The 18,425-nt window shown below is 47.1% G+C and overlaps 1 protein-coding gene across 2 annotated transcripts in view; it reads left to right on the forward strand.

Annotated features, from left to right (window-relative positions):
- The window catches only part of LOC135370316 (innexin unc-9-like), a 73,681-nt gene extending 55,473 nt beyond the window's left edge, over positions 1 to 18,208 (forward strand). The window contains exons 2-4 of one of the 2 annotated variants that reach the window (XM_064604036.1): positions 6,472 to 9,943; positions 10,075 to 10,104; positions 17,880 to 18,208. In XM_064604036.1, the coding sequence (XP_064460106.1) occupies positions 6,679 to 8,085 (1,407 nt within the window). In that variant the 5' untranslated portion in view covers positions 6,472 to 6,678 and the 3' untranslated portion in view covers positions 8,086 to 9,943; positions 10,075 to 10,104; positions 17,880 to 18,208. Of the gene's footprint in view, positions 1 to 6,471; positions 10,105 to 17,879 lie in introns of both variants that reach the window. The other variant, XM_064604035.1, reaches the window with a different exon arrangement.
- Positions 18,209 to 18,425: the final 217 nt, after the last annotated feature.

Raw genomic sequence — 18,425 nt, forward strand, 5'->3', positions numbered from 1 at the left:
GTGTGAATCGGTTGTGTAATTCTGCCGGTTTCAATCGCTTTAAACTGAAAACGACTAATTTCTGTCCTCGGCGGTCAATAAGGCATGAGACCATTTGCAGAAGCATGTTTGTCAGCGTTATTACAATTTTTTGAGCTTTTCTTCCCGCGCACCGCACTTGCGTGTGTTTTCTTTTATACCTTTTACAGTAACTTTGCAAAGGTTGCACCCACACCAAAAGGATGCAGAAGTCTCATTACCTGAGCGGGACGAAGCGACAAGGTCCAAGCTAGTTGGAAGTTCATGTCTGAATTGAAAACATATATCACGAACGATATACGGTCTGATTACGGCAATCAATTAGGATCATTGGCCAAAAAAAAAAAAAGACGGAATTCATGGAGTAGCTTATTTTGTGACACGTACGTTTGACGGCCCACACCCATCTTCTACTCCTGTCCACTCCGTGTGGATTTGGCGGGAAAGCGATTACATTCGCTGCACCGGCGGTATTGAGCGCATTGCCGCCTGGCTCCCACCTCACACTTGCTGTACGGGGGGGGGAGGTCGTTGGATGTAGTTCCCAATTCAACCTAATGTTACGATTCGCAATTCAAGCTAGTGTTTTCCTATTGTTGGTCAGACAGCTTTTACAGTTGTTCTGTCATACTTTCTAGGTCAGCAGAAGCGGAGTTGAAGAGCCAATGAATCACCGAATGAGAGGGCAACAGCTTTCATTGTCCATAAACATCAACACGGAAAAGGTGCCGGGGACAATTGTAAAACTCGTGTCTCCTTTTATTTTCATCTTTTACAATGAAGCTCAAACTTATAAACTCAGAACTGGTGTCTGACCAACAGTAGAGAAATACTAGCATCCAGCGAACGATATCGCTAGCGAACTAGTGCTGCGAATTATGTCGCTTTTATGTTACTCATTGAATGACCTGCAGATTTTATTATCTATTAACAGATGAAAAAGGCCTATGCCTCGTTTTTCAACGAATGGGGAGAGCGAGTGGTAACACTCGGTCGGCTGTGATTTGTTTCATCAGTTATCCGCAACCACGCTCCTGTATTTTTGGGCGCGCAGGAACATGTGGGACCATTTTTCTGCCCACACCACCAGGGCCCATTTTTTTTTGCTACGCCCGGCGTTCTCGTACGTATTTGTGCACCCAACGACGCAACAGTTCGTTGCGGCATTACTTTTAGCGGCTATCAACTCAGGCCCGGCGTCACCGAAGCAAGGTGAATACTCTAAACCCATAATAAGGAAGGAAGGAAAGCGTACGAATAACCCTCGAGAACCGAGCGGACTCACACAACAAGTTCTTATGGCTGCCGCCAGGATTCTCCGTGGCGCGGCGGACGCTTTGCACGAAGCGTTATACGCTTCGTGCGAAAGGTTTTGATGTGTGCAATTTGTTTCCCAGAAAAAAACTCACATAAACGTGGCTCCGCGTTAAATCGCCACTCCAGCTATAACGAGGATGAGGAGGTATGATGCCACGTCACCGCTAACGTTATAAGGAGAACTCGTTCTGGTTCGCTGGTCAGTGGGGGTCAGCGCCTTGTCCTTTTGCCGCCGTACACCAGTTTTGCCAGTTCACCGGGATAGAAGGAGCGGCCAAATCATTACCGAGCCAGGAGAAAGGCTTTTTGAGAACCCCAAACAGCCGAGTAGCAGACGACAGCGCAGTAGCAGACAACATTTCTCTAGACCAATCAGCGAGCATTCTCCTTATAGCGTCAGCGCGAGGTTCTAGGCAGATGCTCTTCACCGCAGTTGCGCACGGTCGCTTTTTGCGGCGTATTGTAAATTAAATTTCTGCGATAATTATCACTCTGTGGTGTGAATTACTTCGCATGGTGCATCTTACGGGCCTATTTAACAGTTTTATAGGAACAAAACAGGGTGTTAAAAATGACTTCTGTGCTACTTTAACTAGCTTAACTTGCGTATATAGTTGCAGCTCCTGTGTGTCGGCGATGGCCCAGCAGCTAGCGCATGCATTAGAGCAGTTGTGTAGATTGCTGTGTCGCCGGACATTGGTACAGACGGCGCTGATCCGAGCGAGTTTTAAAGTAGCACAGAAGTCATTTTTAACACCCTGTTTTCTTCCTATAAAACTGTTAAGTTTGCCAGTAAGATGCACCATGCGAAGTAATTTACACCACAGAGTTATAATTATCGCATAAATTGAATTTAAAATACGCCGCAAAAAGCGACCGTGCGCAACGGTGGTGAAGAGCAGTACCAGCCTGTGATCTGCCTGGAACCTCGCGCTGACTCTATAAGGAGAACGCTCGCTGATTGGCCTAGAGAAATGTTGTCTGCTACTCCGCTGTCGTCTGCTACTCGGCTGTTCGGTGTTCTGATAAAGCCTTTCTCCTTGCTCGGTAATGCTTCGGCCGCTCCTTCTATCCCCAATTCTCCGGGAAAACTGGCAAAACAGGTTTACAGCGGCAAAGGGACAATGCGCTGACCCCCACTGACCGGCAAACCAGAACGAGTCTCCTTATGCCGTCATCGGTGAATTGGGATCATACCTCCTCATCCTCGTTAGAGCTGGAGTGGCGAGTTAAGGGTGAAGGCGCGGAGCTATGTTTATGCGAGTTTTTTTTCTGGGAAACAAATTGCACACATCAAAACCTTTCGCGCTATTCGGTATAATGACACACACACTTTCATCAGATGTCTTAATCTGAAATTTTTTTGGATGGCCCTCTGTACTCCTTTAAGAACACTTCGTTCATGGTATCTGATGTCGAAAAAATACTTCATCGTGGGATGCTGTCTCCGGAGGTGCGGCATGTGATGTGACGGAGCCCCCTCCGGACCGCAGCTCGGTGTCGATTCAAGTCGTGATAGAATCGATGAGTTGTGCAATCCAGCTCGGGGATCCGCTGTTGAAGATTATACTGGCGGAATCATCCTACAGTCGAGCCATGAGTGACGGCTCGAAATTTGTGTGAGGGCAGACTTGGTCAAGACTCAGCGGAGAAAGCGAAGGCTTTTAAGCGAGCGTGGTCAACAAAAGTGCCCTAAAAGTGATGCCACCGACGTAGCCATAGAACGTATGCACTTGCCCATGCGCTCATGCGCGGCCCGAGTCCGTGTGTTACGGAAAACGAAACTACCGTCGTCTTTTATTTCGTTGTGACTATATGTGGAGCGCTATTCTCTACCATAGATGCATTGTGGGGTCTTCGAGATGAAAGTAAGATCCACACAGACAAGAATTTGGGACTCAAATGTAGTATCGGGTATCTTGATCAATAAATTAATTGATTGGATTAATTGAATCAATTAATTACTGGAGAAAATCAACAAGTGTCGAAGCGTTGTTTTTCTTTTTTCCCTGGAATATTTTTCGCTGATTTCGGTAAAATAGAGGCTCCGAAAGCGTCCAGTGAAGACGGGCTTTTTGTTTAATTAATGAGCGCATGCTAATTGCTATGCTCGGTGTTGAGTTCTTGACCAATGTCTCAGGGGCGCCCAGTACAAAGAAATATTTTAGATATGTAGATATCGCCACTTGTTTACGAATAATTCAACTGGAGGCCTTCATAAAACACTGTATAAGAGTGATGATATGAAACGTGTATGAGAAACGTATGCTACTGATTCATTCAAAGATATGTGAAGACAGCGACATAACTGCGACCACATGGAGAAACAACTCCTGGGAGTTGTTAGCTTACTGTGGCGAGTGGTTATCCTCACCTGTGCTGCAGACCCTCGAATGTTTCTTATCTCAGGATAGCCACATCTTTTCTGTGCGTTTAAATATTTCTCTCTCTCTCTCTCTTTATCAAGTATTTCGCATTCTATGAAATATCTGTAATGTTTCTTTTCCATACAACGACGAAAAAGCTCACAGAAAGGCCAAAGGAATACAGAAAAGGTGAATCAGCGCAACCGCGTTTGACAGAAGATCAGAAGAACGACGCTTTTGCGGCTGTGCTAAGTAATCATGTACGAAAACAAAATATCCTGCCTAAAAATAAGTGCTCCACTAAATGTAGCTTCATTGGCACTGATTGACGAACAGCAGGCTTGCAATAGCGGTCTGTGGTCGTGCCTGTCTACTCTTTTTAATTGCAATAGAAATTATCGTCGAGTACATTGTTCATGTATTTATTAATTTCCACTAAAGGTTACATTAAGGCCAAAGCTGCTTTTGCATCATGAAATTGTTAACAAATAGACCAATCTATCTACCGTGGCGTCGCTCATGATCATAGTCGGCGCCACCAATCATTAATATTAAGATCGTGCCTTTCTCACGCGGACCAATCATTTCGCTTCACGAGCTTCTATAGCGCGATTTTTGGTTTCGCAACGACATTCAACCAACACAAAAGGTTTGATGCATGTTTACGCGTTGCATTTTTTTTTTTTTTTTTTACCTGATCACGAGCTCTCGTGCGTGCCCCGCGTGCCCACGGTGTTGTTGCCGTGCAGAAGACGTTAAAAGCAGGGAAGGATAACGGACGTATTTTGGTTACCGTTTCCATTTTCGTTACTGGTATATTTTCCGTTTCCGTTACCCGTGTCTGATGCCGGCCTTTCAATTTCGTTTCCGTTACTGTTTCCGGTAATGGAACGGTTGTTACAGAGCTGCGGGAGGACAGCCCGTCCGGCTCTATCAGCACCCTCTTCTGCCCAAGTACTGCTTCTGTGTCATGCGTACACACTACACCAGTAATTTTACGTCACTGGGATGCGCACGTCTTGCAAGATTTAAAAAAAAAGAAAATGTAGGAACATGTCTTCAGTCACTCGGAGTTCAGCAACTCAAGATGGGTGTAACCTGCATCCAGTGTCGCATTCATAAGCGGAGGCTCTCAGTAGTAAACAGTACAGCCATGGCCACGATGAAATGAAAATAAAGGCACAAAATAAGTAACTAAAAATTGTAGGCTGTCAAGTTCGTGCTAATGTGGAGTATAGTCACGTGTTGATGTCATGGAGCTATGAGGACTGGGACGAGGGACGCAAACAACTCAGGGAAAAGATGTCGTCCCTAAATGTTGGTCTGCCTCGGCCAAATCTCGTTGTTTACGAGGGAAGCGACGGATGCACCCTCGAGATCCAATATTGCGGTTTCTTTCCATGCCATGCTCTCGTGTAGTATTTAGGGCATTACAGGGAATGGAGTCATCAAAAAAAAAAAAAAAAATAGAAAGTCATTCAAATGTCATCGCACAACAGGAATAGCCATTACCCGAATTCAATACCTAACGATAAATTCGTTTCCGTTTCTGTTTCCGGTAATGGAGGACCGTGGTATGCGTTTCCGTTACCGTTACCATCTCCAATTTCGGTAATATACCGTTACTGTTTCCGTTACCATTACCATTACCGTTACCCTTCCATGGTTAAAAGTTCTCTTTCTTATCTCTCCTTTTCCGTCCTTCCCCGAATTTTTCCTCCTCCCATATCCTCGTGCAAATCTGTCAAGTTGGCTTTCTTGCATGGTTGTCTGCTATCCCGCGAAGCCGGCTTTCTGTGTCGTGTCCCTGAATTCTGGTCATATATGAAATTCAATACATTAGGATATAATAAAATACGAAGTAACGGTTTAATTTGTTCGAATAAGGTTATATTCAATTGAGCTTGACAGAAAAGACTGGCACATACATACCTTGCGGAGTTTATCGTGGTAACTTGACGTTTTATTTTTTATTTTTTATTTAAAGTACCCCAAAGGCTAATAGATCGCAACATGGGGGAGTAGGACGATACAAGCATGTCAGCAACACAAAGACGACGAAAAAAAGTACAAAACACTGAAACAGTCACATTGCCTGGCTGGCACGAAAAGTAAAGCATATAATAGAAAAACAACAACATAATAGTACATTATAAAAGGAGTACAGACATCAAACGGAAAGTTGGCCACGGAAATTATCGTAGTCAACGAGCTCAGCTAGGTCAGCGGGAAGGTCGTTCCAATCAATTGTGGTTCTACAAAAAAATGATTTCGCAAAGGTGTCTGTTCGACATTCAAAACAATTTACTTTGCATTGATGGTCAGCATTGGTCAGCATGGTTTGCATTGAGGGTCTTTGCATTGGCGGTAGCATATGAGTCACATGATCTCAAACGTAACCGCTACTCGACTAAATCCCTACAATTGTGTAAGTCACCGTTTCCTCCACTAAAATACTCCGCTATAAATCTTGGGTAATAAAGTGGTCGGGTGGGTTCGCCGAAGGGCAACCTTTTTGGTCGTTGTATTTTGCATTATATAATAAATCAAAGCAGAAGCAATCTAAGGCGCACCACAATCGAACAAAGTTGTGTAGAATACAAAGACTTCCAGATAAAATTAATCTCGGTTTCCTTTTGAGACGTTCCGTCGCAGGGATTGTGTCGATTATTCCGTTCACGCAATGGGAGGCACGTACACAGCCTTATGGGGGCATCCGCAAACGGCGCCGACGTGCCAGTCTCATTCCTTTCCTACGTACTATATGCAGGTGACCTCCTGCTAGCGGGTGCTACTGCCATGCGCCAGCGCAGCGGCGGCGGCAGCAGCAGCAGCACCGGAGGACTGAGTCGTCAGGCGGGGGCATCGTCGTCGACGGAAACGCGGCGGCAGCCCGCGGGCATCATCGGCTACCACGGAGGAGCACCAGGGCGAACACCAGCAGCAACACCACCACCACAGCCACCAGGGCAAGAGCATGTCGTTCCTGTTCCGCTTCCACGACCTCATCGGCGGCATCCATGTGCCTATCGACGACGGCGTGGACAAGCTCAACCGCAAGTACACTCTTGTTGTTTTCCTCTTCCTGGCGCTGCCCATCTTCACGCGGCAGTATATAGGAGATCCTATAGAGTGCTTCACGCCAACCTACTTCACGGACGCCCAAGCTCGCTTTGTCAACAGCTACTGTTGGACGGCATCCACCTATTACTTGGTGTCGGACACTGAAGACGAGGGGTTAGAGCCCCCTAGAGAACCACCCGATCCACGTGTCCAACCTGAAGAATTGGACTATGCTGGTTTCGAGACGCCACCTGCCGGCGGTGCAGAGCGTCTGCGGCGCGTCCACGTGTCCTATTATCAGTGGGCCCCGTTGATACTCCTGGTACAGGGTTGCTGCTTTCATCTTCCGTTCGTGCTGTGGGGAGCGTGCGCACACAACGCGGGCGTTAAGCTGCGGCGGCTACTCAAGCGGGCCTCGGATATCGCCAGCCTGCCACCGGGTTGCCAGCAGCGGGAGGCCCTTCTGGCTGAGTTCGCCGATCAGTTCCACACACTGGTGGCCGGCAGCGCGGGATGCTGTGCCGACCCGGCCTGCGGTCTACCGCTTTCCTGCCGGTGCGTGGGCGGACCTACGCGTTACCTGTGCCTCCTGTACCTGCTCGTCAAGTCACTCTACGTGCTAAACGTGGGCCTGCAGTTTCTGCTGCTAACGGCGTTTCTCGGACGGGGCTTCCTGCGGCATGGCTTTGAGCTAGCACGCCGGATAGTTGCCGATGGAGATTGGTGGAACTCCCCTCGGTTCCCACTTCAAACCCTTTGTCAGGTGCGTGCTGCCCTGCAAGGGGGCCTGCGCACATACCTGTGTCGCTGTGTACTGCCCATCAACGTGTTCAACGAGAAGATATTTTCCGTGGTCTGGTTCTACCTGGCGCTGCTGCTGCCGCTCAACGTGGTCAGCCTGCTGCTGTGGCTGTGGCGCTGCTTCAGATGCAACCGGTTCGCCTTCGTTCGGCTCTGCCTCTGGCGGACCCGTTTGGTGAGCCTTGGGGAGCTGTCGCGCGTCTCCCGCAAGATCGCAGTCTCCTACCTGGGCTGGGACGGCGTGTTCGTGCTCCGCCTCATCGAGAACAACCACGGCAGCGCCATGGCCACCGTCATCCTGGGCCGCCTGTACGACTTCTACGCCAATCAGATGAAGGCGCAGGACGACGGCTCCGATGTCGAGTTGGGCCCCATGCCTCCTTCGATGGCGTCTCCACAGTCGGCTGGGGGTCTACACACCTGTCATCCAGGCGCATGCCACGTGGCGGCGGCTGCCGCGCCCTGCGTCCACCAGTTCGGCACCAGGCGCCCTAACGGCTATTGGAGCAAGGGCTCGTGATACACGGGCGGCCGCCGCGTCCCCACTCGCGCTGCACGTTCGCCCACGCCGTCGGACGAGTGGTGACCGGCGTTAACCCCCAGAGACATTCGTATCATACGGACATTCGGGGGGAAGGTTCTAGCCGCCTAGAATGGAGCGCGTAGAGTCAGTTCAGTCCTAGGAAGAACAATGCCTATTCTATTCTCTATACTCCGACAAGCAAGATACCTCTATGATCTATATTGGATCTCTATACTTCACCACACGAGGAGGAGAAGCTGGCGCTCGCGTTACATTTGTTATGTCCCATTGGAACGGACGCGATTGCATGGTGCAAGACCACTGCCTTATTGTTGACGGTTTCAAGCGGCAATAAAAGCCCGTTGGAGCTACGTTGTTCAAATTATATATTCCTCAAATGAGTCCTTTTAAAGGAACGCATTAGCCTGTTTTACCCGACTATGATCATACAAAAGTAAATGAGGCTCCTGCAACGGTTCGTTAAAGTGCACAAAGCGTGACGAAATATACACGGTATAAATACACAATATCATGTGTCCCCGCGATAGGAATTTTCCAAGCAGTTTCTGATGACGTCACAGAGCCGATTCTCTCATAAGACCTATTCGTCGGTCCCTATTAATGAGCGATTACGTCAGGAGACGTTGGATTATTATATACTTGAGTCGTCTTGTATCCACAATGTAGATTCAGCGAACTTCCATTAACCGCTTGCGTGTATATGACATGGGAGCGCTCGGCTGGAGTCAGCTCTTGCATTTCAATCGAGGCTCCCCACTCAAAGAGACCGCACGTTGATGCGCCCGTTACGTTGTACATTTATAGCGTTTTCTAAGTATTTCGCACAGGGCTGTACTACGCAGCGTTATCAATAATTACGTATTCAGTATACGGCCCACCAATCTCTTCCCGAGGAAGTCATTGCAGAGTTAAAATACCCCTATTACACTATATCGCAGTCCGCTTGTCTTGCCACAGTGTCAGGAAAGTTCTAAAGCACAAAATTGAGACCGGTTGCTCTTAAGCACCATGTCGGATGAAATGCCGTCCCGAATTATACCAGACATAACCATGTTGAGCTGCCCTGTTGACTGATCCAAAGGTTTTATAAGCGAAAAATTTGTACAGCATATGCCTGTGGAGCACATATAGGGAGTGTAGAATGACCTTCAGTGACGCCAGCGCCACATCTCTTTCCTCTGTAGTGCAGTGTCCTAGGTCTCTTATATACTACACATACACGTATATGCAGTGGTGGGCGGGCCGTTGGTAGGGGCCTCGGGGCCCCCTGCGTGGAACACACTGCCCCGGGCTCGCCCGTCCTCCCAAACAGTCGGCAACTATGCAACCGGAGGTCTCCTGCCACCGCCGCCTACCCGCCCTTTACGCCAGGCTTGGTAGTTGGCTAGATGTCCCGTCGTTATATAGGAGCGCTATCTCGACAATAGAATATGGCATGTAGTCGCGGAGGGTCGCTCCTTCAATCAGCCTCCACCGCGCGCCATTATGTACAGTTTATACGGGGAAATTAAAGGATTTTAGTTGTACTTGATCGTCTTGGATGACCCCACACTCATCACTAAAGACATGGACATGAATAGTTTAGTAAATCGGGAAGCAACCCCCCTGTGTTCAACTAGGATAACGCGCCGAGTCGGCGCACTGTAAAAAAAAAAAAAAAAGAAAAAAGAAAAAAAAAAGTGTACACGCTGGAGAAGCCATGAGTCCGTGTTGTGACGTTCGAAAGCCTGGGAAAGCGCAGGGGTTGAAAATGCCCTGACGAGAACCGTGTGTTCAGTGCACTGGCAGCAATGGCTGCTTGGAACCTCAGGTGCCGAACTGATGGTCGCTATCGGTGAGTTCAGCGCGCGCATAGTGTCCTCGCGTAGGGGTTCTGCTTTGGGTCGAACCAAACATATTTCATCTTATTTTCTCTCTCTCCCTCCTTTTTATGAACTATTTCCACGATGCGGACGACGGAGCAAGAGGTTCCACGGAGCAACGACCACTCAAGGGGTACGTAACAATTTTTACGTCGCAATGACCACTTGCTGCCATGCACATTGAACATTTCATCGGATCGGAATGTGCGGAGTGTGAACATTCCTTGTTACCGCCCCCCCCCCCCAAAAAAAAAAAAACAAGTTACCGAAAGGCAAAAAGTAAAAAAGGAAGAGGCCCTCAATGACGCGTCCTGGAGTAACCCGTCCCGAGTGGATTGGGACGAACTTTTTCTTTTTTTTTTTCAGTGAATCACTCAATCAATCAAAAAGGAAGAAAGCTCACGAAAATAGACTAATCCACTGAATATCATACAGCGGAGCAGCACATGAACTAACATTTCCGCCCTCAACTGAAGAGGTGTGTAGCGCAAAACTAAGGGCACTGGTTCTCTTCACAAGCCCCGGGCCTTAACGAACTGGTTCTATCCGTTACGAATGGTTTTAACGTAGAATAGGTCCTTGTGCTGGCAGTGCGAGCGTCTGTCCATCCGTGCCTTTACGTACTGTCTTATAGAACCCTACAAGAAACAATAATTAAGTTTGGTTCTACTGACAAAGCCTGGCGGACGTGGAGTACGTTCCTATAGGTGGGAGTTGGCGCACAGTCATGGTTAGTCACAGATTCGTGACGTAACGGACGAAAACCGATTGCATGTCTGTTGATATTTCTCAGTATAGCACCAATCTCTCCATCACATTTTTCATCATATTTTTGAAGCGCTAGCTGTTTAGGAGAAGTTTCTCGGGAAGCCGCTGTGGCTGTATCACAAAACCCTTGGTTTCGGTTTCGGTTTCGGTGAAGTAACAAGTTAAAATAATCTAAAGCTAATAAAAGCCGTTGTGACGTAGACTCAGAGATGGGTATACAGTGTCCCGGAAAGTGTCCCGATTTTTTCAGCGTTTCCTGTCTCGCTTTTGTCCCGATTTTAGTAATTTTTTTTCCCGTAAATTATTTTTCCCACTAATCCCAGCTCCACACATCACCGCTCGCTTTACAGGTCACAAGGCAGTACTCGTCACTCTAAAGTAGTTGCGCATATGTCAGCAATAAAAGTGTCAACATCCACACAGAACAGCTATACCGCTGAAGTTCGCGTTGCACAATCGTAACCGTCCTCTACTTTTTTCATTATTTTTATTTTAAGCCTCGCAAAGTCGCAGTTATGGATTGAGGCTTGAACAGCTAGTCGAAAAATTGGTTGTCTATTCGTTTACACTGCCCCCATGATCCGCGATGCCAACTATAGGTTAAATGACACATAGACTATGTAGACCGGTAGAGAAGTACGAAGAATTTCACAAAGAGGATATATCACTTGACACTGTTCTCGTTCTTCTGGACATCGTACCAATCTTGCGGACGCTACATCAAGTGACTTTGCGTTCAGAATAACCGAAGCATGTCACTGGTAGCCAATTATGTTCATGGAGGAAGGAAAGAGAGGAGGAGCCCTATTGGCTCTGAGAAGTGAAACCGAGATTGGGGGCCACTCCAGTGGCATCACCGCTCGCCTTCCGGTTTCGGTTATATACAGGGTGTGTGCAGAAAAACATGACCCGCATTTTTACATGTAACTCGTTGTCTACTTAGCCGAGGAACTTTCGGTGGTGCACGACGGCGTATTTATGCGTGCGAAAGCTACAAAAAAATTGTGGAAGCCATACCCAGCTTAAAAAATAAACGGAACAACGAAAACGTCGGCTTCCGTGCATCAGAATAGGGCAACATGGTGGACAATAGGGTGTATGTGAAAGGGCAACGTGATGCACGTAGGAGAGTTGTGTTCAAGTACCGCTAGGGGAGCTATCGGTGCATAAATCGAAACGATGTCCCACATGGATGCTCATCGGCAGTACCCCTAGCGGTGCCTGCACAGAACTCTCATGAGACCGAAATGCACTACCATGCACTGTCATGACCGCCCTATTCTAATGCATGGGAGCCCATGTTTTCGCGCTCAGTTAATTTTTTTACACTGAGTATGGCTTCCAGGATTTTTTTGTAGCTTTCGCACGCATAAATACGCCGCCGTCGTGCACCACCGGAAGTTCCTCGGCTAAGTAGACAACGAGTTACATGTAAAAATGCGGGTCATGTTTTTCTGCACACACCCTGTACATCTCTATGGGAGCCCCCAACGCACAGTTTCCGAATACTTGGAGTGGTGTAGTCGTAGCGCACCGAAGTGGCCCCCAAAGTGGCGTGTGCAAAGCAACCTCATTGGGCTACTCAGGTAACGTGACCCTGGCGTGGCTCCAAAGAAGCTACAGCTCACCTCCTATCTTCACGTCACTTGTCCCACGCTTCTCTCTTGTGCAGGAGAGCCGTTGGGGAGCCTCCTTTTATTCTTTCCTCCATGATTATGTTTCTACCGATCAAAGGTCATGTGGGCCTACGCCAAGAATCAGAGTAGAATTCACAGTTGCTCGTGCTTGTTTCCTGCTTGCTTTCCGTTGCTCCGTTGTGTGTATTATAACGCGAGCGTTGCGCATGGACGCTGAAACCTGACAAACCCGAGCTAATACCAAACTAAGGTATATTATTTGATGCCGGTTAAGAGCAGGGCTGGTTATACGGCACGACTTCAATACATGCACTCTAAAATGAGAACTTGGCCAGATAACCAACCGTCGAGCAAAATGACAGGTTGTCCTTTGCTGATTGGGCGAAAATGGGACGCCTTTTTCGTGTGAAAATTTGGACACACGGCATTCAAAGGGGGCACTAACGTGGAAAAAATTCTCCCCTTGTTGGAATGAAACGTGTCGTTACTTCGCTAAGAGTATTGCATTCGTCTTCCCCAGCACTATGCCGGTAGCCGTCTGGCCACATTCAGAGCTACGCTCTCCCATTGGACAAAATCTGCAACTCGGCGGCATTTTGTTTACATGCCAGTCGAACCGCACACTCTTAAAAATGAACTTCACCGCATGGCACGTCCCTACTAAGCTGCATAATTGGTAGAAAAAAGGCGTACGCCCCCTGTTTTCAACAAATCAGGGGCGAGAACGATGTCACTAGGGATGATGGTCGGCTAGGAGCGTGCTATGCGGTTCATTTTTAAAGGAGGTAAGAACTCCTACACTCTTAAAAATGAACTTCACCGCATAGCACGCTCCTAGCCAACCATTATCTCGAATGATATCGTTATCTGTCTTGATTCGTTGAAAACGGGGGGCGTACGCCATTTCTGTGATACTTATGCTGTTCATAATTGTCACAGAAAAGGCGTACGCCCCGTGTTTTCAACAAATCAGGGCAGATAACGATATCGTTCGAGATAATGGTTGGCTAGGAGCGTGCTATTCGGTGAAGTTCATTTTTAAGAGTGTATCTGCATGTATTTAGTTACGGGTTTAATAGATGTAATATTGTTCTTCTACGCTTCGTAATTCTATTTATAATTCATTGTTCAATTCTGCTCCTTCATAACTTGTGCAGCGTTAATACAAAAACGCACTCTCTTTCGTATTCGGGCGAGTAGACGCACCGCCATCCAGATACCTCTATCCATCGTTACGTCATCTGAATAATTGTAGCACCCAATCAGACGCCAACGTGGAGGTACACATAACGTTCTGCTTTGCCCTCTTCAAGATGAACTTCACTACATGGCACGCTCCTAGCCAACCATCATCCCGAATGACAACGTTCTCGTCTCTGATTTGTTGAAAACGGGAGGCGTAGCCCATTTTGTAACCGCGCATAATAGATACATAATAGGCTTTGCCTCTCGTTATCAACAAAGCATGGGCGAGAACGCTGTCATTCGGGAAGATGGTTGGCTAGGAGCGTGCTATATGTGGTGAAGATACGCACCTATCAAACTCACCTATACAAAAGGCGTCACAGACAACACGTTGGAATCGCCGTTTGGAGCCGACACAGTCGACGGGCTCGCTTGGTACAGTTCATACACTCTTAAAAATGAACTTCACCGCATAGCACGCTCTTAGCCAACCATCATCTCGAATGATATCGTTATCTGCCCTGATTTGTTGAAAACGGGACGTGTACGCATTTTTTGTGACACTTATGCTGTTCATAATTGTCACAAAAAAGGCGTACACCTCCCGTTTTCAACAAATCGGGGCAGATAACGATATCATTCAAGATGATGGTTGGCTACACTCTTAAAAATGAACTTCACCGCATAGCACGCTCCTAGCCAAACATCATCTCGAATGATATCGCTATCTGCCCTGATTTGTTGAAAACGGGAGGCGTACGCCATTTTTGTGACACTTATGCTGTTCATAATTGTCACAGAAAAGGCGTACGCCCCCCGTTTTCCACAAATCAGGGCAGGTAACGATATCATTCAAGATGATGGTTGGCTACACTCTTAAAAACGAACTTCACCGCATAGCACGCTCCTATAGCTAACCATCATCTCGAATGATATCGCTATCTGCCTTGATTTGTTGAAAACGGGAGGCGTACGCCATTTTTGTGACACTTATGCTGTTCATAATTGTCACAGAAAAGGCGTACGCCCCCCGTTTTCCACAAAGCAGGGCAGGTAACGATATCATTCGAGATAATGGTTGGCTAGGAGCATGCTATGCGGTGAAGTTCATTTTTAAGAGTGTAGGAGCGTGCTATGCGGTGAAGTTCATTTTTAAGAGTGTAGGAGCGTGCTATGCGGTGAAGTTCATTTTTAAAGGTGTAGGAGCGTGCTATGCGGTGAAGTTCATTTTTAAGAGTGTAGTTCACCCAGGCAAAACGACCGTATGCTGCGGCATATTTATTTCACATCGCCAATTGCCACGTGCGTTTTTGTTTAGAGGGCCTTGATGTACTGTCGTCAAGGAAGACGTAAAAGCGTGGTTCAAAAAAAGGGGAAAGAACGACCGTCAACAGACGGGATCCGTCATTAACATAGCAGACGAAGTAAACGGATCCAATATGGCGTCCCCACACGGCGCCCCCTGGCGTAGAACTTGCACTTGTACATCAGTTGCAGTGCTCTGAAGCTATTCAGTGACTCTAGTCGTTACCTCGAAAGCAATACAAAAGGGACGGAATTTATGCACAAACAAAAAAATCTCCCGTTTGCACATTGCTTCTTTCAGTTTGCACCCCTTCCTCTCCCTGTGCGGCAACTTACCTCCCTTCCCGCCAGGAGGACCGCCCTTTGACTCTCTCTTTTTTTAATTCGTTCGGTAAACGATACGCCACCTCCCCCCCCCTCCTCCTGCCGAAGCAGCACAGCCGACGGAACCGACGTCGCGCAGAAACGTGGAACCAGGTCCCCCAAACTCACCTCGGAAAAGCGTGCAACGAAGAAGGCCGCCACTAGATACCCCACTGTTGCCGTTCCGGATCACTTCAGCGCGCTAAGTTTAGCGGCCAAATGGTTTTGTTGTTTCTGCGAATGAATCTAGTCTTTATATGTCCAAATAAAACGCGTATAACAACTTTCTGTCTCGTGTTTCACTTTTGGTCCCGTTTTTAAACGTGTTGAGCGATCGGGAGGATCTAGTGCACAGCTGCGTGCATCGCATAGCGTACCTGACGTACCAGGCGCCTCAGGCGCAGTCGTCCATTTCTCCTTCGGTGACTTGGCCTGGCTTGGATTGTGCTTCAACTGGATCTTTAGCGCGCTACAATTAAACGCAAGCCAACGTCTGGTAACAATGGGGTATCTAAGGGCGGCCTCCGGCATTGCACGCATCGGGATAGGAACAAATACATGGGAAAATGGCGACCTTGGGGGACCTGCGTGGAACTGTCTTCTTTGACTGCACTCTTAAAAATGACCTTCACCGCATAGCACGCTCCTAGCCAACCAATTATATCGTTATCTTCCCTGATTTGCTGAAAACGGGAGGCGTACGCCTTTTTTGTGACAATTATGAACAGCATAAGTGTTACAAAATAGGCTCCGCCCCACATTTTCAACAAATCAGGGACGAGAACGTTGTCATTCGGAACGATGGTTGGCTATAGGAGCGTGCTATGTGGTAAAACTCAACTTTAAGAGTGTAGTGAACCATCATCTCGAATGACAACGTTCCCTCCCTCGATTTAATGAAAACGAAGGCCGTACACCATTTTTCCGGCAATTATTAACTGCATAATGCATAAAAATGGCGTACGCATCCCGTTTTCGACAAATCAGGGGAGAGAACGATGCCACTCGTGATGACGGTTTTCTTTCCGCCTTTCTCGTGCGCACGTCAGCATCATACCGAAGCCGTGTATGAACATGTCGTTGGCTTTTATTGCTAATCTCTGGGACTACGAAGTCATCTACGCGTAACTCACACTGGAATACAACTCTCGTCTCAAAAAACAGTGCACGCCTCTGGACTGTCGCCCTTTTGAATAGCCTCATGTTTCACTCTTAAAAATGAACTTCACGGCATAGCATGCTCCTAGCCAACCATAATCTCAAATGATATCGTTATCTGCCCCGATTTGTTGAAAACGAGAGGCGTACGCCTTTTTTGTGACACTTATGCTGTTCATAATTGTCACAAAAAAAGGCGTACACCTCCCGTTTTCATCAAATCAGGGCAGATAACGATATCATTTGAGATTACGGTTGGCTAGGAGCATGCTATGCGGAGAAGTTCATTTCTAAGAGTGTTCAATGCCACGCAGACAAACTTTTGTGCCGAAAGTGGACACAATGAACAGCCCTGAAGCAAGATGTCCTACGACGCGGTTGCAATTACTTGAAAATGATCTTTAATATTTCGGTATTTGTCGCTCATTTCCACGAAGTTCCTTCGCGGGTGCCACGTAACGTAGCTGAGACATTTAGTTGACCTTCATTTTCCCACAAGGGCCTTTAGGGTACTGCAATTAAATTGATCAGTAGCACACACGTCAAGTTGGAGAAGCCAAGCAGAAAAAAAAAAAGAAATCAGAGGGGAACATTTTATTCTAATTGAAAACGATGACGATTCGGCGTAATGGCGTAAACACTTATATGATGCATCAAATGCAGACAATGAGATGTTCCAGCACTTATGATGAACGTGAGTGTGCATGGGTGATTACTGAAAAATTGGACGTATAAAGATATGTATGATCTTCAAGAAATTACTTTCCACAATTCATCACTTTTCCACCATTTATTGTTGGTGGTGGTGCAGAATTAAAATCATGTATCCCTTTTTTATTTATTTTTATTTATGGGAATACCTCAAATGCCCGCGAGGGGCGTTACATGAGGGGGGTGTGAACTAATAATACAACAAGCATTATCACATAATGAATATATTAATATAACTAGTACGCGAGGTTACATATGTGAAGTAACACACAAACAAAATAATACAAGTAAATGAGACACACTTTATAATTCAAAAAAAGAACACAACTGTTTGCGAAATGCAGAAACATCAGAGATGGTGGCAATGGATTGGGGAAGGTCATTCCAAATGTCAATAGCATGTGGAAAGAAGGAATTGAGAAACTGGGATGAACGACAATGGATAAACAAGCAATGTCTCTAAAACAATGTCCTTAAACAAGCAATGTCTCTAGGAAGGACTGGTGCACCTTCCTAAAGAGTACGGATCGGGATGGGTCGAGTGGGAAGAAAACGTGCACAAGATATCGAGAACTGTGATCGACACGCGATCAGTATGTGGTGATGATTTTGATCATTATAAAAGCAACTGTGATTGAAATGTCCCTGTCGGCCCGACGCGCAATGCCACCCGATAGAACTAAAGCCGGTGAATTTTCCTAGTGAGAAACATGTATGTGCCTCTGAGCCTGCGAGAAAATCTTTCAAGTACAGCTGACTTTCTTTTCCTGCTCATTTTCAGGAGGGCTTTCGTGGTGTCGTCAGGTCTCGGTCGCTCAACGTGCCGCAGCCCACATCGGCTTATAAAGCAAGCAAGCAATGCAACTCAAGCCGGGAAAATTCCCCACCGAACGTTCCAGAGCGTAGGCCTCTGTAGGCATCTGCGATGCAAGCAGGAACTGTCACATCTCTATGCCCAGCCCAAACAACTCTTTGGGGCATTGTGTTTGGCTACATGAACAACCTGCCTTTTACGTCATCATTACGAACATTAATATTGGAATACTTCGACCCACCAGTGTACAAGCCCCTTTTTTTAAAGAATTTGTAAATAAACTAGCTCGTACAGCAGCTTCTCCCGTGAACGATACAGGTTGATCCGAGTGATCGGCTTTTCGTCGAGTAAGCAACATTCAAAGTAGATCCAAGTTGTTATTCTTCATGCACCGCACAACGGCAGGGTTACCCAGTCACTCTCGACCCATTCCACACAATCATGTTCGTATTCGTGTCAGCTTCTATGTTGCAGACACGATGCAGGAAGGTCATTGGCAGCTTCGTGTTACGT

The sequence above is a fragment of the Ornithodoros turicata genome, chromosome 10 (assembly GCF_037126465.1).
Source record: "Ornithodoros turicata isolate Travis chromosome 10, ASM3712646v1, whole genome shotgun sequence".
In the NCBI taxonomy this organism is placed as follows: Eukaryota; Metazoa; Arthropoda; class Arachnida; order Ixodida; family Argasidae; genus Ornithodoros; species Ornithodoros turicata.